At 38.3% G+C, this 21437-nt stretch overlaps 3 protein-coding genes and 1 long non-coding RNA gene across 5 annotated transcripts in view; 3 read left to right on the top strand and 1 right to left on the bottom strand.

Moving 5' to 3' along the window:
- nfatc2b (nuclear factor of activated T cells 2b) overlaps positions 1–10066 on the top strand; it is an 18638-nt gene extending 8572 nt beyond the window's left edge. Inside the window, exons 7-10 of the mRNA XM_084738093.1 lie at positions 3553–3608; positions 3906–4038; positions 5487–6113; positions 9502–10066. Coding sequence (XP_084594219.1) covers positions 3553–3608; positions 3906–4038; positions 5487–6113; positions 9502–9548 — 863 coding nt within the window. The 3' untranslated portion in view covers positions 9549–10066. The remainder of the gene's footprint in view (positions 1–3552; positions 3609–3905; positions 4039–5486; positions 6114–9501) is intronic.
- Positions 1–21437, bottom strand: part of LOC146332014 (uncharacterized) — a 21721-nt gene extending 284 nt beyond the window's left edge. Inside the window, exons 1-2 of the long non-coding RNA XR_014771963.1 lie at positions 21250–21437; positions 3487–3582 (exon numbers count right to left, since the gene is read on the bottom strand). This is a non-coding gene — a long non-coding RNA (uncharacterized LOC146332014). The remainder of the gene's footprint in view (positions 1–3486; positions 3583–21249) is intronic.
- Positions 11277–15725, top strand: manbal (mannosidase beta like). Its single transcript, XM_084745449.1, has 3 exons — positions 11277–11439; positions 12303–12490; positions 15248–15725. The coding sequence occupies exons 2-3, from the start codon at positions 12341–12343 to the stop codon at positions 15356–15358; spliced, it is 261 nt and encodes an 86-aa protein (XP_084601575.1). The 5' UTR covers positions 11277–11439; positions 12303–12340; the 3' UTR covers positions 15359–15725.
- Positions 17836–21437, top strand: part of LOC146332013 (proto-oncogene tyrosine-protein kinase Src-like) — a 33880-nt gene continuing 30278 nt past the window's right edge. The window contains exon 1 of one of the 2 annotated variants that reach the window (XM_084738105.1): positions 17836–18277. The gene's annotated coding sequence lies outside the window, so the exon portion shown is untranslated. The remainder of the gene's footprint in view (positions 18278–21437) is intronic. The other variant, XM_084738113.1, reaches the window with a different exon arrangement.

Raw genomic sequence — 21437 nt, 5'->3', positions numbered from 1 at the left:
TGACATCTTAGGAAATGTGCTTATTTGCTTTCTTGCAGCATTAAAGCTGTTGTAGGCAGTTTATCATTGGCGTCAGTGGGCAAAAATTCAATGAGAACTTTTCAGCTTTTCAGCATATTTTAATTCAAGTCATTATCTTCTCAGCCTCATGCTGATTTAAGGTCTGGTCTTATTTTTTGGTCCACAAATTACTACTGGAGTTTCAGAGGGAAACAGCATCAGAATCTCCCCAACTAACTAACTAACTAAAATGAATAGTGCCCAGTCTTCAAACTGGAAAAATGCCTCCATGCTGCTCGTCTGGCATATTCCAAGTCTCCTAAAGCTCCAAAGTGAACAAACATTTGCAAAACAATGAACAAATGAACATGAACAAAGTGTAAAAATGACATGTTGTGGTTTTATAGGGAGTCTTATGTATAATAGAGGTGCTGACTGGTGGATTTTATTACGTTCACAGAGCCAGACCAGCTGTTTCCCCCTGTATCCTGTCTATAGGTTAAGCTAAGCTCCTGCAGGTTATACTGCCAGTGTGGATAAAGGAAAAGACTGGCTAACTTTTACTATCTTCAAAGGCCAACAGGTTGTTGGACACAGAGTGAACCTGTGTATTTAAAAGCGCATAATTTTTAATTTAAGAAAAAGGTTTTTAAGATTTTATTTATTTATTCACTCATTTGTTCAAGCTGTGAAGACAAAACACATTCACAGTATGTCCAAAGTCCAAACCGTGTCCTTATGCTGTGTTTAAATTTCTCCAGTTTGTTTATTTCCTACTTCAACTTATAATTTTTACATTTTTCTGCTTCATGTCCACTTTCTGATTTCCAGTGCCAATGAGCAAATGAACATCCTATGAATAAGACAACATTTTAAAGAGTTACTGACTCATGTCCTGAAGCATGTTAGACATTTATTAACAAATACAAAGAACACAATAAGTAGGCTTGTATGTCTTTTCAAAAATGATTGTTGTGGCTTTTTGCCTTTTTTGCTACATCGTACAGCTGAAGACAGGAAAAAGAGGAATGAGAGAGAGAAGGCGACATGTAGTTCGGCCTCAAGCTGGCATTGAATACATTCGGCTGTTAAGGCCTCAGTACACGAGGCGGACGCTCTACCAAGTGAACTAAAGGGGCGAGGCACAGTGCATCATAATCCCATTTTTGTGTTTGCGGTATCTTACCAAGATACCCTTTTCAGGTTGTTAATTGTGGTAGTATTGGCCTGTTTTCATGATGAACCCTTTATATTCTTGGTATAGTTTGATCTTCAGAGTTTGTTCTGCAGCTGAGAAGAAAACAAGCTCTCATTTTCTCCTCTTTTTGTGACATCTTGTCCTCTTTTCGACAATCAGCTGCTCTGGGCAGCTTGTGTTTTCTGTGCACGCCCACAGTGCAAGCTTGTTTTAGCCTGGCTTGAGTTAGCATTGACTCGACCAGGCTAACTTGTCTTAGTGGAACGGCTTAAGCCTCAAGTGGAAGTTGAAGTTAAATTGGGCCAAGCTTTTTCGCTTAAGCACACACTTCAAATCACCCTGGTGGCAGTTGAATATTTACCATATGAACACAAATTCATAGTCTTCTCATTTAAGTTAAGCACATAAGCCTATTTCCCAAAATGTTGAACTATTCCTTTAATATATTATACTGTATGTCTATGAAAACTGGTGATGTGTGAGTTTTGTTGACCTGTGATTGTTATGTGTGTATATTTGGCCCCCAAACAAGTTTCTATGATTAAAATAGACTCATATTTGTGCAACACAGACACCTCTGTGGCCTCCTAATATCCTGCTCGAGCGAGTCCTCCTACTCATGTAGTATTTGTATTTTCAGATTATTTGCATATCGCCCGGGCAACATCAACTTTCAGTGACGCACATCTTCCTTCAGCCCCCACTTTTACCTCTGACAGAACGAGCCATTAGTTTAGACTTCTACTGTTTTACTGGAGGTGACAACTTTTATTTATTTCTACATGGAAATTTCTCACCCCGTTACGGCTCCTTCTGCCCACACAAGATTGGTGGGTTACATGAGAGCGGGATGGGTACAGTTGACTGCATGTTAAAACCTCCCTGTTGCTTGGCGTGGGGTTTTATGCAACAGGATGTGGTTAGGCAGACTGATAAAGATTGAGACCCAGAGCAGAGGCTTTGTGTGTGTTATTTTTTTCAAAGCGTGGGTAGAAAACAGCAACAGCAGGTAAAAACTGAGGTGGGAATGAAACACTTAACCAGACATAAAAGAGTAACTTGTTTCCACTGCCTCTGTAAAAAAACAGTGTTCACACTCAGTATTGTAATTTAAATAAATGATTCTTCATCAGATTTAATCTAAATTCATCTTTTTCACCCAATCAAACATACTTTCTTCCAGAGAATTAGATGGCTGTCTGACAAATATAATACAGCCACTTAACTTAGAGTAGCATAAACACAGGAAACAGGGGGTAACAGCCTGCCAAAGGTAACAAAATCTGCTTACCAGCACCGCTAAAGCCCAGAAATAGTTCAGCATACTGTATCACCCTTAGTAAAACCACAACTTGTAATTTTTCCCCCTTTTTTTATGTGAGTCAGGCTAGATTTCCCCCTTGTGTACAGCTTTTTTTATGCTAAGCTAAGTTTGTACAGACATGAGAGTGGTTTCAATCTTATTTAATCTCATCAAGAAAGCAAATGAGTGTGTTAAAAATGTCAAACCACAGGTGTGGACTTTCAGTCAGATTTGAGGCACAAATCTGATGACTCTGGATTTAACCTGACAAAATGAAAAAAAGACTGGCAACTCAACTTTGACTTTTAACACCAGTGACTCACTCGCACTTTAAACACATGACTTACAACACATGCGTTGAACTTAAGGCCGGAGGGCAGAATCTGGCACCTCATTTTATGTGAGCTTTCAAAGCAGGGCTGCAAGTAACAATTATTTTTATAGTCGATTAATGTTGATTATTTTGTCCTTAAATTGATTAGTTGTCTATAAAATGTCAGAAAATGATGAAATGTCGGTCAGTGTGTCCCAAATCCCCAAATTACTTCCAGAAATGTCTTGTTTTGTCCACAACTTAAAAATATTCAGTTTACTGTCATAAAGGAGTAAAGAAAATATTCACATTTAGGAAGCTGGAATTACAGTCAAATCAGTCAATTTCCCTTCATTCATCCATTCAATCACTTAATGTTAATACTATTCATTCCTACCAAGTTGCAGGCACAGCAATTCCTTAGATCCAGCACCATCCAATCATGTGGCAGGAACCATTAAGAACCAATGTTACGTTACTGAGCTCCAGTTGGAAAAAAATATACCGCAAATAATTTCACTGTGTGTAAAAACTATTCAGTGGTCAACAAAAATTGCAGAAAGCAAAACTTCCAGCTTTGTTCAACATTAGAAGTTGCACAGAGAACAGCGTGTTGTGTGTACAAAACTAAAAGTTTAGGACTTAGGACTTGACTTGCGACTCGAGACTTACTTGTGACTTGCAAAACAATGACTTCCCCTGTTCAGTGTCTTTACTCTGTATTGTCTCTGCTTTCAGATGGACAGCAGATCTGGGAGATGGAGGCCACTGTGGACAGAGACAAAACACAAGCTGTGAGTTCACGCCCACTTATCTGTACTGACACACGCACAAAGACAGAAGCACAATTTTACATAACCAATGATGTTTTCCAGTACATTTTGGGTCGCACTAATCAGAAAGCAAGACATAAAACCACTGACCACACTTTGCTGCTTAGCTCAACATGCTGCTCCGTATTAAAGAGTTTTATTTTTTCATACTGATCTGAAACACACAAGCGAGAGAGAGACGGGGCGGCCTACGCCTCTCTGTTTCAGCACACCATTTTAATCAGATATCGTTTCTGTTGTGTTGCAATCCCCGTCTAGAACATGCTGTTTGTCGAGGTCCCTCCGTATCGAGACCGGGCCATCTCTCACCCCGCCAAAGTCAACTTCTATGTCATCAACGGGAAGAAGAAACGCAGTCAGCCTCAGCACTTCATCTACACCCCTGTGATAGGTGCGTATACCATCTCTGTTCTGTCATTACAGGGTCAAGGAGTCTCGAATGTTTGAGAAATGGGAAGGTGACTGAAAGGTCAGCAGTTCCCACCCAGGGGTCAGCAGGGAACGTCAGGGCTGACTTTGATATCATGACCATCAAGATAAACCTCACAGTGAAAGACTTGAGGCAGCAAACTTAACCTGCATTTGGACCTTTTCTTTTACATTGATGACCTATTAATGAAGACAAAAATAAACCAAACATTAAACAAGTTATCATGTAGTTTAAATGTGCACTAAGTCACGTATCCCTTGATTAAGTCGAACTTAAAGAATACAGGAAATAGCAACACTACGATCAGATTAGATCGAACTGCTACACAGTATGACGACACGAAGAAGCTACTAGCTACAAGGGCTGCCTCTGTTGTACAGTTTTACAAGAAATCCGTCTCATGCAAAGTAAAGCAATCAGCCAATAGCATTTAGCGGTGAACTGCGGCCACAATACAGGTTTCAGCATAAAGGGGCAACTCTCACTTTCTCTGAAAGGGAAAAAAAAAAATTCTGTCACTCTGCTGTTGTTTTCACTAATGCTCTCCACCCACGTGTAATACTCACAACTGAAAGACAGACACACTTTCGCTCATGTTGATAAGCATTGTATGAAACAAAGAGCATCGCTAGCTGAAGTAGAAATAGACGAAGTAGGTTGAAGAATCACAGCAAGATCTCAGGACTGAGTGACATATTTTTTTTTATCCGTATGGCAGCGTGGCACGAGGGATGTCGGTATGTGTGTTGGTGGCTCCACAAATTTGGTTCCGACTAAAATATCTCAACGACTATTGGACGGATTATCATGATGTTTTGTACAAACAATCATGATCACCAGGGTACCAGATTTCCCAGTACTTTGGTTTCCATAGAGATGGAAGAAGTACTCAGCTCTTTTACTTAAAGCTATAATATTCGACCTTTCCACATTGAAATGTCCTTAAACACTTAACATATTATATATTTTGTTGAGTTGTGTACTTTACATCATCCTAAATGTTTCCAACAATCCTTAAACACAGAGAAATCTGTAATTATTTAAGGTAACAGTGTGTGAGGGACAGAGTTGGTGAACGTGACTAAACATATGAATAAGACTTTGCTATCGCCTCGCCCATGAACATGAGTCACATGAGATAGATTTTTGTCAGTTGTTTTAGGTGTACATGAATATTTCATGTGTTTTGTTTATTGGAACCTTAATTTGTGAAATAGCTAATAACCAAAGCTGTCAGATAAATGTAGTGAAAAGTGGATGTAGTGGAGCAGAAGTAGAAAGAGTAACTGGAAGAGAGGCTAGTGTGACTCTTGTTTCCGTACCTGTGCTCTTGTCAGTGAGCTAATTACAAACATAAATTGATCTTTCTTATCTTCCATGGTCAAATAATCCTTCCTTTTGTATTCTAGCTATCAAAGCAGAGCCACTGGATGACTACCAGCTGAATACATATGGCTTCACAGACCCTCAGACTCAGTCTCTGTCTGGCCTGTCAATGAAGTCACTCTACCATCACCTGGAGCAGGACAGCAACCTTCAAGCTTTGAATATTTCTCCATCACTGTACCATCTAACCACTGTAGACCCCCGAGGCCACATGCTACCTCCTGATCCACTGGATGACCAACCAGTCTACTATCAGTCCAGAGCCGGCGCTCTGATCAACAGCCCCATGCTGTACCACACTGCAAACCAGCATTACAGCAACTGTGGTACTGCCCTCCTAGGTGGTTCCCCGATGGCTTCACATCCTGCCCCCGTGGGCAAACTGGGAGAGAGCCCTCAGGTTGGTGATTCATTTGAGGCCTGTTTGATGGCAAGACATCAGGGTTTTGTGCAGACAGCGCTGCCTCTGGGAAAGTCACCACCTTCAAGATACGTCCACGTTCAAGCTCAAGGGAAGGCTGCAGGCCGAGCGGAGTCGGGCGGCCAGCGTCTGACCCAGATCGCCTCTGGAAGAGGAAACCACGAGGAACAAGCTCCAGAGAGGGTCACGGTCAAACAAGAGAACCTCCGCTATGCTTACCTGGAGGATGGTGAGTGGTGACTGCTCTGTATTGTTTTTCTAAAGAGGTCATCAACGATGTGACAAGAAGGCCTATTTAGTGCGGAGAGAGTGCAGAGATCTTAACAAGGGCTGCACAATTAACCACAATATTATCAGAATCACAATATGTAAATGTGACTGGGAGAAAGAGCTGGGTACAGAGTTTAATAATGACTGGTAGGAGAGAGTAGCTGCACGTGTCAGTTCTTCTTCCTCGTGTGCCCGTTTGAGCCTCGTTCAATTTAAAGACGACAGATGTGACGGCTGTGCACAATCTCCAGCTGACCTAACACACATGTTGTGGTCAAGCCCAAAATGATAAAACTTCTGGTCTTCATTTTTTAAAATAATTTCTGAGGCTGCTGGGGTGAAGATCCTGCCGGGGGTAGGGATAGCTATTTTTGGAGTTTCTGACTTCCCTGACAATTTCACATCGAGGCAGTTTCACATTATTTCTTTTACTTCACTTCTTGCTCGCAGAAGTATTTTACTCCTTTGGAAGTCCCGATCATCACCCCGTTAGAGGATATGATGAATTTTCTTAAACTAGAAAAAATTTAATTTGTAATCCGTGGATCGGCCCAGAAATTTTAGACAACCCGGCAGTCCCTCTTGTCTTATTTTGATTGACTTGCAGTTCTTCCCCATGATTAAGACCACGCGTGTTATTAATATGCTTTCATTCTGATAGATTTCTACTCGTGTGTATAAACTCTACTCTGTTGTTTCTTTCCTCAGTCGTTAAAAGGTGTTATCACCTTACTGTGTTACAGGATATTTAATAGTCAACTTGTATGTACATAGTATTTTGCAGTCGATGTCCCTAAGCTGGACACAAAGATAACAGAATATATCCAGTTTGGAGTTGTATTTTGTGTCTTATTCATTATTATTTAACTTTAAGCCTCTGTGCGTTGGCAGCGCATGAGGGTTGAGTGGGGGGGGGGGGGGGGGGGGGGGGGGATTTGTAAACTTTTGTACAAAGAATATTCCCTCCAGTAAAATATTATTTAAAAAAAATCCCAGTATGGCCAAGTACAATATGCAGATTGCAGAACAAGAACTAAATTGCATTTTTTTGAAAAATGAAAAATGTGTGAGAAAACAGCATCATAATGAAGTATTGTAATGCTGCAGGGACGGTCTTATCTAAAATATTTGTTCTATAGATGAAACAAAACATTCAAATGTTTGTTTGACCCCAACAAACATCACATCATCATGATTTTAATATTTTTTTATCAGTAAAAATGAAAATTGTGATGCAAAAATGATCATTCCCACTACTCATATTGCATATCGCAATTTATGTCAAAATGATCACAGTATGACTTTCTTTTATCGTATCGTGTGGCCTCAATCTTTATATCTTTTGTACAAACAAACGCAACTCTACAAATGCCTTTAAGGAGGAACTGATAAAAAGTGTGACGTTGTTCCTATTTAACAGTAATCACATTGATTACATATTTGAAGTGGGGTTATAAAAGGTACTTATCCATAGTCAGTGTATTACTTACAGTAAATGTTGGCGAACACGCCCCCAGTTTTGAGAAACAGCAGGAGAACTGCAGAAGCTAAGCAAGGTACTACTGTGAAAAGGGTCAGCAGCAAATTGTATTTTAGTCGTTTAGCATTTTTTCAAGAACCTCCTGCAAGTCCAGTTGCCTATGTACACCTCCTTGAGTATTTTAGCCACCTAAAAAAAGCAAACCAACAAATCACTGAAATTGAACAGAAGATACTGTATGGGGGAATACCAACAAAAAAGTGCAAACTTTAACTTTGAAGTGATGTGTTGTAGCCTGGGGGATGGGTAATTGTGGTCTGGTCTGCACATGCACACACGCACGTTGCAACTGTGCGCTTGCAGATCCTGCCTTGTGGTTGTCTGCTGGGCCTTTCTATCCACTTTCCTATTGCTTTCGTTCTCACTCTCTGTCTCACACGCATACGCAAACGCACACTTGCAGAGGCTTTGCGAACGTGACTGTCTCATTTGAAATCAACCAAACCAAACTTTAACTTATGATTTCTGATGTGTTTGAGAAGATGGAGGAGAAGGAAGCAACACCAACATGAAGTGAGGGAATACGTGATGTGCTCTGATCTCGTCGGTTGTGGTGTGAAGTTTCTGTTTACACCTCTGTGATGGAGAACAGGAACAGGAAATTTACTACGCTGACACACCTGTCGTTAAAAAAAGCAGCAGTGTCCCCTGTTCTGGTCTCAGATACAGAGGTAAAGACGGGGACAACAGTGAAAGTTTAGGCAACTGAGCAATCCGACAGAGCATCAGCAGAAAATTAACTAGTATATACTACTTCTTTTACTATTATTTCTATTAGTTCATTTTTCTTCAGGTTATATTTAATATTGATAACATTTTTATTCTTTCGGTCAACAGATTCATGTGCAACAAGTAATTGATCAGCCCACGCACCTTTGCACATAAATCTGTTATAGATAAAACAGAGACATCTAGTGGACTTAAATGTAATTGCAGCACTTAATGTCATCGCTGCAGAGATTGCAAGTCATCATTAGACTGGTTTATGTATGAATGTGTTTCTAGGGACTCCTTGGTGGCTTTGGCAACCTTTGTCATACTCCCCTATCTCTCTCACTCATCATTTCCTGTCATCTTTTTCCTGTTAACTCTCTGTTAAAGTGTAGTACTAAAAGCAAAACACTTGTCGACAGCAGAATCTCTCTAACAAATCAAACAAGTAGCTTTAGAAAAGAAAAGGTATGGAGCGCACAGAAGTGTTATGCAGGTGCTTTTTGTTAGGAACACAAAAATTAGCTAAAGAAACCTACACATAGATTATTTTTTACATGTATAAGACAAACATTATCTGTGTTTTTAGAATTTCACCATGAAATAGTCGTCTGATTGAAGACTTTTTAACCTTTATGCCAGAAGACTACTTTGGACTTCTCTCTTCTTATTTAAATAAAAGTAAAGCAAAAACTAACATGAGCATGAATGAGGTGAAGGGCAAAAATCACATAACCATGCATAAATAAATAAATGTAAAAATACTGCCCTTTTCAAACCAAATGTTTTTATTTATCATTTGTTTCTGTACATATATAATGATTTATTTTTGAATTTGTTTATTTTCTTATGCTTTGTCGCGGTTTGTCCTTCAATTAAGGTGAAAACAACACCAGTTGTGACTAAAAATTGTCTCTTTTCTTTCCACAAATGCCATCAGAATTTTAAAAGTCCCCACAAAGGGGCTTTAAATGTAAAGCTAAACGGCAAGAATACAAGATGTCTTCCTAAAAATATTACAGTACATAAAATAAGCATCTTGCCTTTATTACAGTGTAGTTGTGAAGATTAAAATTTGCTTTGTTATGTTTTCCAGTGAATGACATCATAAGAAGAGACCTGAAAGGCCACAATGGAGAGTGATCCTGGAGACCTGCAGCAGCCCTGATGTCCATCAGACTTCAAGCTAAAAAGCAGTAAGAATAATATTTGGACTTCAGGAAATATAAATATAAAATACTGATTGTTACAGAGGAAGCTTGTACTTGTGTAAGACTTGCAATAAAACCAATTTAAACCGGATTGGTGGCAGACCTTTAATGCAAACAATAGAATCAGATCCACTATGAGCTTATGTTGACTTTCAAGATTACATCGTGTTTCTGCAGAGTAAGGAAGGGGTGGTGTTCACTGGGAAATAATCGTCTGCCAAACGCATTCATTTCACATTAAAAAAAACAAGCAAAGCAAAGTTCTTTGTTTGCTTTAAATATTGCCATGCTTTTTATCCTTAGTAGAACATGTGTCACACCTTAAACTGTGTATCTATTATGTCTTTATTTTAACCTGTTTGATTTCTGTCTGTTCATATATATTTGTACAATTGCTCTTTGTAAGCATGTATGAAATATTTTATATTAAATAAATTCTGTTTATATTAATCAATGTGCTTGTAAGGCGGTACTCTCTGAAAGTCTCTACCACATGCAGTAAGGTCTGACAAAACAGTGTCTTCTTTAAAAGCACAATAAAAAATCATGTCTTTTTTTTCCTTAGATCTTCTTCTTATATTTTTTTTAAAAGCTTTTACTTAGATCTTTTCTCAGCTATTATGATGGAAACTTTTTAAAGCTATATTATTTGTCCCCCAAGACATTTGCATATTTTTTACATTCAATATATTCAAGTATATCATTTTATATATTTTTAAAATAATTTACTATTTTATCAGTGCTGAGTTCCAAGTCCATATAGCAGCTACAAAATAAAACAAAACTTTTATTAAAATAAAAAAATTTCCCCTTAAAAAATTGTGCATTGGATGGTATTCACTATTACATGCTAATAATGAACACACAAGTGGTTGGATCCAAAGAATGTCATACTTTGTCATATTTTGATTAGGGCTAGTTTTTATACACATATACTTACATGTTCATTTTTTTTTCAAGCAGCTTGTAGTTTTATAGCATTTAAAAATGCCATAATATTTTCTCTAGTAAATTTAATTTATTTGCTTTTTATTATTATAACTTTTTCTCTGTTTATTATTTCTATTTATTTATTTTGTTTTGGTATTTTGATTTATGCTTAATCTATTGTTAAACCAATCACAAACGTCTTGGGGTTGAGTACAGATCTGTATCTTGTACCTCTTGCAATCGTCCAGCTGATGGTGCTATATGTTTTATTAGGCCAACACAGCAACACAGCGCCGTGTAACATGTTTATTTAATTATTCATTTCATAGCCATATTTATTTATTTATTTCATAGCCATTTTTATTTATGTATTTAATTTTGATTAAAACGCCTTTCCATAGGTCAGAAGCCCTTTCAAGGATACTTTTCCCAATACAGTTTTTTTTTTCCAATCCTTGTTCGATGTTCAACACAAACACTGGGAGGCGCCATTTTCAAACCAACCAGGGAACCCCAGACCAGCGAAAGATCTCGCGAGAGTGATCACATTAACCCAAAACACGATCTTTCCTTAATTCTTACCCAGGGTTTTCTGGCCACAAACCTAACCAGAACTTAATTTACAGCATTGTCACATTATTAAACATAATCATTTCGGACAACGGGCACAATGAAGATGTATCGAATACAAATCTCGCGAGAGTTTTGCAGATCGGAAACGGATATACGTGTCTACGTCACTTCCGATAATAGGGTGTCTTTTTTCTTCCTTTGTAAGCTAATTTGTCATTTTTTTTCTTGATAGTGTTTTATAGCGTTTCAGTTTTTTTTGCCCTGACTTTGATGTGTACATTTCTTTCACGACGAAGAAGAGTGAAATTTCCCTGCCTCTGGTAAGATCTCTTCATTTATTGTTTTCATGCATACAGCTAGCTCACATTTATGCATTGACAAATGTAGCCGCACTGCTTTGCTACGTTGTAATTGATTCGTGTGCTGTAAATGTGTCCCATCTGGGTCCGTTCTCAACAAAACTGCAAAATAAATGTTTTTATCCGCACGATTATATGAGAGCAGAACGCATTGTTTTATGTATGTCCCTGGCTTACTGGCATGCAAGTAAACTGGGGCATTAGTGTCTCAGCCCCTGAATTAAGGCTACAATTCTTTTTAATCTATTGATGTTCTGTCCAAGAAAATGAAAGTCAGTAATGCTGGGTGCATGATTGGTACTGCCCTTGTGAACCAGATACACTATAAAATGACTTTTGGTCCTCAGTTCTCAGTATATTTTTTGTGTTTGGTGTGGAACACGATATCAAATTCAGTGCCAGCAAGAGTGTATCTGTAAAACTAAAGAGTATAAATCTGATAAATATTTACTCATTTCAGATTCACTGATAACAATCTCGGTGTCTTTAATGGGGTAAAATATCCTGGGCTTTTCATTACAAATCAAATAACAGAAGATTGTGGTATTTAGCAGCAACAACAGGTTTAGCACCACACAGTACCAATCTTGGATGTGGAGACATTGGTGTAGTTGTTCCTGTGTAAGGCATTAATAATATTTATATATTTCTGTGATCTTGACCATGAGTCTGTGATAAAGTTTGAATGACGTTCCAATATAGACTTATGTTATAAGTTAACTGTTTCTAATGTTAGTGAGGATATTTTCTACAGAGTCTGGGACCACATTACACCCTCTCAATGACGCCCCATAACCATAACCGTCATCCTGTCGTTTGAACAGATTGGCCACTGAAGAATAACAGACCAAGCAGCAGGATCATGTCTGCAGACCTGGACCTGTCCCCTCCAGAGGTCCCTGAGCCCACCTTTCTGGAGAGCCTGTTGCGCTATGGGCTGTTTCTGGGTGCCATCTTCCAGCTCATCTGCATCCTGGCTGTCATCTTCCCCACATCCAAGGGACATGAACATGTAGGTAGACACCAAGCGAAGACAAGGAACAAGTCTTGTGTAAAAGTCTGCTCTTACCTGTCAAATAGTGTTTTTCACAACCTCTAACAGAGTGTCCCATGCTGTAGGGGCTAGAGTGTAGGTTAGGTGTCACAGAGACAAACGGTCAGAATTATCCCTACACTCATATTTTAAGTGTAATTCATTTGACAAAAAAGAGACAAAACACACAATAAACTAGCTTTGAATTTGACTGATAGCATTATTATTTTTCAACATGGCAACATGAGTTTGAGTTGTAATTCAACATAACAGAAAAAAAAAACATTTTGTATGCAGCTAGGCAGTTTTTCACTAAAAATGGGAAAGGATCTAAAATTTTCCAGGTGTTTCTCACAAAGTACCTGATGAGTAATAAATTCCTTTTTCCAATTTTTCCAGAGCAGCAGACTTGTGTCTTGGCTCACTGACCTAATTTAGACTATTTCAGTGTCACTCCAACTAGGAGTGGAATATATCTGGCTCAAGAAGAGGGGACAGCTCTTAAAGGTCTGGTGTGTTGTATTTACAGGGATCTATTGGCAGAAAATGGCTGAATGTAATATAATATTCACAAGTATGTTTTCATTAGTAGAGTGGTTCCCAAGCTAGGGGAGATGAGCCCACCCGAGGGGTTTTAGTTGGGGTTGGGGCTTTATTCAGCTTCTGAAGGGGGTCAAGTCAGAATAAGTGTGGGAACCAGTGCATTACTATAATAAGAATTGTTGTGTTTTCCTTACCTTTGGTTGAGTCATTTATATCTACAGAAGGAGCGGGTACTCTTCCATGGAGGCCGCCATGTTGCACTGCCATGCTTCTACCATAGCCCACCATGGACAAACCAAACACTGGACCTAGATACAGCCTTTCACATTTTTTGCAAGTTTTCTGGCCTGCCATGAAAGGGGAGGGTGTGGGTAATTGGTTGGAATCTGCAAGCTCACCATTCGATGGCCCTAAGTCCTACACACTGGTCCTTTACAACTGTGCGATGACACCATACAGCCAAGTTCACTTATTAGGCTGCTAGTTCCTTTGTAAGTAGGAATGACTGGTGTCTTATACATATACTGGCTTCATGTAATACAGTTTGCCACTTTAAACCATGCCAGAAAGCTTATGTGTTTCACATGCAATCAATGTCACCGAAAGACTGAATTTTTTTCACTAACTGCAGAAGAGATGCAGCACAGTACACTCTATGGTGGTTACATCTGTATCAAACTGACAAATATTTGTAGTGCGGTGCACCTGCTGATAACAGAATAACAACAGATAACAGAATAACTAGGAAAATGGTTTAATTAATATCTCAATTCTTTCCATGTTGTTTGACAGCTTTACAGATGCTGCAATAAGACCACCATGTAAAAAGAAATGTTGCAGAATGTTACCGTTCAGTCTTTGTAAAATACAGAGAAACCGGACATCAATTAGCAAGAGTAGTGCAGGATATCTTATATTTGAATGTCCATGAAGACGGAGCCACTAAGGGCTACTCTCACACTCTCCATACTAACAACTGTCAGGAGAGATTATTCATAGACAAGAGCAATTAAATCCACTGTCTAATTATTCTATTTTCAGACGTTGTCATCAGATGCACTGATTACTCTCCACAGTATGTCGCCATTTCATCCTTCACAGCAGCCTGCTGTCATTATAGGAAAGATTACACCCACAGAAACAGTGCTGACAGAGGGAAAGTGTTGAAACACATCTGAGTTTCTTTTGTTTGGTATGTGTGTGTGTGTGTGTGTGTGTGTGCGTGCACGTGTGTGTATATTTGTGCTCCAAAACTCTGGGATTTAATTAAGATAAATTTACACAGAGTCTGAGCAGTCTGGCATGATTAAAAAACTGCACTACCAAAATGTATATGACTTATTATCACTATTAGTCTATCTGCCAGCCAAAAGAGCCCTACTGTGAACCTGGAAATGTTGAGTACCCCAGAGTTTTATGTTAGACATGTACAGCACAGTACTGTGGGTCCCCAGCATTATGAAACTGCTACATACTAACTTGGCACAATCAGCATAGCATTAAATGGCATAATCAAATATATGGGCAATATTTTGGCAATTGCTTGGTCTATTTGAACAATATTGGAGTAGTTTGGAGTTTATTGAGGATGCTGAATCCATTTATGACATTTTCAAATTTCAAAATGTCTCCCAGTGGTGGTAGTCAGTTTAGAAGGGTTTTCAGGGGACGCTGAGTCAGTTGCATTGCTCATAGAACTTATTGAAATATTTAAAATAACTTCATCTTGATTAAAAATTGTAGGATGGATTATTCATGATGCAGAACATGTATATAATAATTCACAGCCCACACTCAGTACCAAACTAGAATAATATGACTATAGTGCAATAATGTCCTCAAAAAGTATACAGTGCTAATTATGCTAATTGTGCAAATTACCAACACATGCAAGTTAGCATTCGCCAGTTTCTAAATGCTTGGGACCCATACCATACATTTCTAACACTGAACTTTGGGGTGCTCATTTCCAGGTTCACGTTGTTGGCAAGTAGACCATACTTGGAATTGAATACTTTGGCAAATGCTTCACTTGTGAGTGTCAGACAGCAAAATCATTAACCAAATACATCTTCAAAAAGGCACTTATCTAATTATGCTTAGCAGTCATGTTTTTACACCTTGTTTGAAAAGACTCAGTGGATCTGTTTTGAAATGACAGGGTGTTTAATGCTTCCTGTGTTTGCTCTACAGGAGGAGAACGAGTCCGCTGATGGCAAGGCCACTGAACAGATGAAGAAACCTAAAGGACCAGCACCTCAGATTCGACAGAAACCAAAGAAAGAGAGCAAAAAGAAGCGATAGATAGTGCTGTGTGTTTGTGCATGTGCGTGAGTGTTACCTGCTTGTGTGAATGTGTGTGTGGGTATTCATCAGCGAGTCAGTATTGGCAACTTTCCAGTATAGTTATTACTACAGATGTATGAAACACTACCATCATATAACTACAGTAGAAATTATGTGCATTGAATTTAAGACGCTTCACAGTGACCTTGAACTGTGTGTCCTATCCACATTCATCACAATATTACAGATAGTGCAGAGTAAGAGCAAGTTGTTGGGTGTTTGCTGATTGTTTATACAGCTGCACATTTTGTTTTGTTTTTTATAATTGAATATGATTGAAAGAATTGGTTTTTGGACTACAAACAAATAAATACATTGTCATTCACCATAATTGTTAATATTCATTGCTCAATTTAAATTTAATTTAAATGAGTCAGAATGAGATCTTGTCCTGTCCTGCTTAACTTGTGTGGCAGAATACATCATGGCTCCCTTGTAAAGCTACAGTTTTGTGCAACCACAATAACCAGTTTCACTGCAGGTAGGCTAAGGTTAATAAATATTTTTTCTCTTTTACATGTTATTCATACACCATTGATGATACTCACATTTATGGAGAAGCACAGTGGTCACAGAAATGGTAATAAAGCATTTAATTAATGTCTTACTGTACATTAAAAAATAGGCATAATACATTATAAAACATTTATTTTAGCTATTATTTAATGAAATGCTGTGTTACTTTTTCCATGACACTTGAGATCTACCATACTCAGTGGTTAGAAGAAAAGTGTAAGGGAATATTAAAGCAAATATGGTCACATTTTCATTTTATAACCAACTTTGAGGAACCCTTATTGACCATATTTGTATATGTTAAAAACTGAAATGGACCAATGCATCTGTATGGGGGTAAATAAAAACCCAGTCTAGGTCAGGCTCTAGTATAAAGTATACAGGTTATAATAAAGGCTGAACAAAGAAAACATTAGATTTTGTTACCAATATAGGCCTATATATGTATATGTATATATATATATATATATATATATATATATATATATATATATATATATATATATATATATATATATATATATATATATATATATATATACATATAGAGATAGATAGATAGATAGATAGATAGATAGATAGATAGATAGATAGATATATAAACTGATTTGAGCACTTTCAAGTAATACATAGTATTTCCTAAACTATGTTGTGTTATCAGCTTCTATGTTTTATTATATTTCATCTTGGTCTCATCAGTTGTGTTTGGCTGACACACGTTTGAAACCGTTGAAAACCCTGATAAGAGATCACCTGTGCGGCAAGGTTACCGTTCGTAAGTGCAAGAGTGTCGCTTAGCAACCGATTCTGCTCGCCAGCACGAAGCTAACTGTGGATGTGTACTGAACTTTTGCGTTGTGTCGCTGTTTCTACGGTGTAGACTAAGGCAACACAACGTGAATTTGCTTGACTACGTCGTAGCTGCGTAAATGGCGTGAAACCCAGACCGATCACATTTTCATCAGTGACTATTCCGTGCCTTTCCAGTTATCCTTTCTACGATAAACTTTGCCGGAACTACTTTCTGGAGTAGAAGGAAAGTAGCTCCTACATGAAACTGCTCGCGAACAAGGTCTGTGGATCATCTTGAACAACTGGGTCGTGATTTCTGGAAAGAGGCACTGGTGTTTGATTATTTAAATGTATTTTTTCGGGGGCTTTGAACACCACAAACCGAGTGCCATAGTCATTGGAAAGAAGGTAAACACCTCTGTGGCATATCTCCAAAACTCGGCAACTAAAACCAAAACAGTCTAGGCAAATAAATTGCACGTCGGATAAGATGGAAAATATTTTGATTTGAGGGTGAAATGGCCCTTAAACAATCCTCTCAGCTGCATTTTAGCGAACGTGATCAGTTTTGTTACATAAATTCCTATGTCGATAAATGTGCATTGTTGCATTTTAATATTACTTAGTATTTCCTGAACAGTTTTCATATCATATGGTACTACAGATTATTTGAAGCAGGCTAACACACACACACACACAAAACAACTTGTTTTAAACTGTTTCAAAAAAGTATCCAATCCGCAGCTGACTGGCTCAGACGTTAAAGAAAAATCCCTAATTACAGAACACCTGTGTGGCCGCATAACGGATAGATTTTGTTATTAATCCGCCAAACTAAAGTTACCGTTCATAACAGGGAAGTGTGTGTCGCTTAGCAACCGATTCTTCTAACCAGCCAAGAAGCTAACTGTGGATGACAGGAGATATTTATGCGCCGATCTCTTGTGTCGTGCTGTTGTTACTACTTTTATCACAAAAAAAGCCTTTCAATCGTGACTCCAAATGTTTTTTTTAGAAAAGCTAAACGGGGGTGCTGTCGTGTCTGCCAACGCCTCGGTGAATTCGACTAGCTACTACGGCGTCGACTTACGCAACACGACGTGAATGCGCTGGATTCCAGCGTTGCTACGTAAAAAGCGTAAAATCCAGACTCATCATATTTGCGCTCTCGTGTTTCGTCAGTGATGCACTATCCCGTGCCTTCCCCCCTACGAGGCATGTCTTCTCCACACCACACCACTCCTGCTGCTTCCTCGCATGAATTTGCCGCGCCGTCGACTCTCCCCAGCTGAACGGGCTACTTCACCGTAGCCGTGGTGTTTGTCCGGCCCACCGCAGCCGCCCCCCGGCAGCTGTGCCCTCTGCTCCTGAAGGCAGTCCCCGTCATGACCTCCCCTTTCTGCGATTCTGCCGAAATTCGCTAAATGGGATTCGTGGCCGGTCCGAGGTTTCCACAGCAACTGGCCATCCGCTTCCATTATTTCTCTAATGAGGACAGCCATAAGGATTTAACACGGTTCCTCGCTGCGCGTCTCTGATTTTTGGGCTGAATCTCAAGACGCGTCAAAGGTGAGTTAATTAGGGCTTGTGGCTTTTAAACGGGAGAAAATGCGATTTATTTCTGCATCACATTCATAGCTTTTGTATTGTGGCTGCTTATTTCCCCATACTGATGTTTTACACACAGCGTACGATCCCCCCTCTCACACTGACTTGTATTTCATTGTTGCACAGGCCATTCAGTCAGCGGTGCTCGCACATTTGGTCAGTGCCACTCAGTCTGTGCCAGGGCTCCGTTGTTGACGATTTACTACACCCTACACACAAAATGCGCACCGTATGTGCAAGAGTCACATTCCCGACTCCCTCACGACTCCAAAATCCCGCTGTAAACACGCAGAAAATCGACTGCGCACAGAAAATAAGAGCCAACAATCCATCGAAATTCAAAATGGAGCTGTAACAGCACCTGTTTTGATTCATCAGGCCGCATATGCGCTGTACGACAGCAACAGCAGCATTGTCGCCTTTTATCCCTGTTCCCATTCACAAATCCCTGTATACGTGCCTAATCAGTTTGGCAAACACGGACTGTTGTTGATGTTGTTTTTTTGTTTTGTTGTTTTTTTTTTCCCCCATTCCCTCCCATAGCAAAGACGTTATCATCTTGACAGCTGCTACTCCTGTAGGCAGCTACTACCCCACCCCTTGTTTCTTTGAAAGCAGCTTTGCTGACAACTGGTGTTTAATCCCGTGGAAATAGAATTTTAATTATGTGGTTAATCTATTTACAGTTGGTTTTGGGCTTTGGACAAGTTCCAGCTAATTTCCATGAGGCAGTGGATTCAGGTTTGCTAAAAATGAAACGCATGAATCATGGGAGATCTCAACATTGGGTTTTTAACACTGGACACCCTCAAAGGATGCAGTAATATGCTAACCTCATATGAGAAACATGAGACTAGCATAGCATGAGATACTATGTGGTTGGATTGTTGAATGAGTCTACAAGCTGGGAGCACACACAGTGGATCAAAATACATGATGTTCCCTTTCAGACGCAGTTTAAAAAAAGACATTTGTGTAAAGATTATTTCTATTATCATTTAATCTGCCCAGTATTTTCTCAATTAAGCATTTGGACAATGATAGAAGTGCAATAATTAATTGATTATTAAATTAATCGCCAACTATTTTGATAATCGATTAACCCATTTGAGTAATTTTTTAAAGGGGAAAAAAAATCTAAATTCTCTGATTTCAGTGTCTTTAATGTGAATATTTTCTGGTTTCTTAACTCCCTTATGACAGTAAACTGAATGTCTTTGGGTTGTGGGCTAAACAAGACATTTGAGGACGTCATCTAGGGCTTTGGGATGATAAATTGACAATGAAAATTACCATTAGTTGCATTCCTAGTCTATGAAATATGAGAAGATGTTGAAAAATAGTGTGAAAAACCTGTGTATTGAAATTGTTGCTGATTATTTGTCTGTTGATTGGCTAATTGATTGTCTAATTGTCTTAGCTTTAGTTGGCTTAAAAGGTCATACAAGCTTTTGTTTTCCCTTTTGTGTCAGAACATATGACAAGAAGTAATATTTACATAATTCAAGAGAGGATGAAGTAGTTGTCAGCTGTTAAATTAGTCACACACTATTCTGGTAATTGGTTTATCATTTTGAGTCATTCTTTAAGAAAAAAATATTCTTCAAAATTCTTTGATTCCAGCTTCTTAAAAGTGAATATTTTCTAGTTTATTTACACCCTTATGACAGTAAACTGAATGTCTTTGGGTTATGGACATCTGATTACACCATTCTGGGATTTGGGAAACAGTGATGGACATTGTTCACTATTTTCTGACATTTTATGGACCAAAAAATTAAACAATTAATTAAGAAAATAATCAACAGACTAATCAATCATGAAAATAGTAATTGCGAATGAGAATCGATTAGTCATCAAAAAATTAATCACTAACTATTTTGGTAACTAAGTTATTGTTTTGAGTCATTCTTTAAGAAAAAAAATCCATTTGATGACATCATCTTGGACATTTTTTTTTTTTAACCATTTTCTGACATTTTATAGACCCAACAACTAATCAGTTCATTGAAAAAATAATCAACAAATGAAATCAACAATGAAAATAATCATTAGTGGCTGCTCTAGTTTATGAATTGTGAGCAGATATTGAAAAATATTCAGAAATCCCAAGATAACATCCTCAAATATTTTGCTTTGTCTGGTAAACTATTTAAAATCCAGAGTTACTGTCACAGAAACAAAGACGACCAGAAAATGTTGCCATTCTAATGAAAATTACTATTTAATTGACTAATTTCTTTCTTTTACTGTCAACAGTTAATTCTTTTTTTCTCATATCCATTTCATCTAAAGTTTGTATTTAATTCTGACGGTCTTCACTTGTTCTGTCTTACTGTTGGTTTGTCAGACTTCTGTTCTGCACTTTGAATTGTTTGATTGAATTTAAAACGTCACCTTGGCGATCAACATTTTTCACTGATTTATGGCATTTTATGGACCAAACAATGAATGGATTAATGAAGAAAACGGTCAACTGATAGTTTATGAAAATTATTATTAGTTTGATCAATCATGTTATGAAATCATTGTTAGAGAGAACATTTATTTTGGAGCTGCAACAATTTATCGATTATTTATCACTTATCCGGTGAGACGGGGAGGCAAGCCCCGAACGGGTCGCGAGCGAGAACCCGCTCGTACTTAAAAGTCATTTTGAGTAATTTTTTAATTAAAAAATGTCAAAATTCTCTGATTTCAGTTTCTTAAATGTGAATATTTTCTTTTTTCTTTGGCGACAGTAAACTGAATTTCTTTGAGTTGTGGATAAAACAAGACATTTGAGAACGTCATCAGCCCTAATAGAGAACAAATATTAGTTCATTTATTTTAATATCCTGGAAATTATTAAGAGAGATCATCTTTAAATGAGATACAGATTACAGACCACCAACAATAAAAGTTCAGTCAATAATTTGCTAAGATTGTGACACCTCTGAAATGAAACAGCCTTCACGTCGTGCTTCCCCACCTTTAGCTCTTCTTTGCAGAACCAGTCATGCTGTAGCAGTTATTCATCATTGCCTGGATCCCTTGTAGCCAGAGCCACCAGTTAAAGATGGACAGAAAACGGAAGTGGGTTTTATCAGCTGAGTGCCATAGTCCTCCCGTTGTTCTCGCC

This window comes from Lutjanus erythropterus, chromosome 2 (assembly GCF_056507025.1).
Source record: "Lutjanus erythropterus isolate fLutEry1 chromosome 2, fLutEry1.hap2, whole genome shotgun sequence".
Taxonomy (NCBI): domain Eukaryota; kingdom Metazoa; phylum Chordata; class Actinopteri; order Lutjaniformes; family Lutjanidae; genus Lutjanus; species Lutjanus erythropterus.
Note: the sequence above shows the minus strand (reverse complement) of the source record. Positions and strands in the feature narration are given on the sequence as shown.

Coding starts and splice junctions, on each gene's coding strand:
- manbal (XM_084745449.1), top strand. CDS start 12,341: ATGTCTGCAGACCTGGACCTGTCCCCTCCAGAGGTCCCTGAGCCCACC. Junction 12,491..15,247: donor CATCCAAGGGACATGAACAT/GTAGGTAGACAC, acceptor TTTGCTCTACAG/GAGGAGAACGAGTCCGCTGA.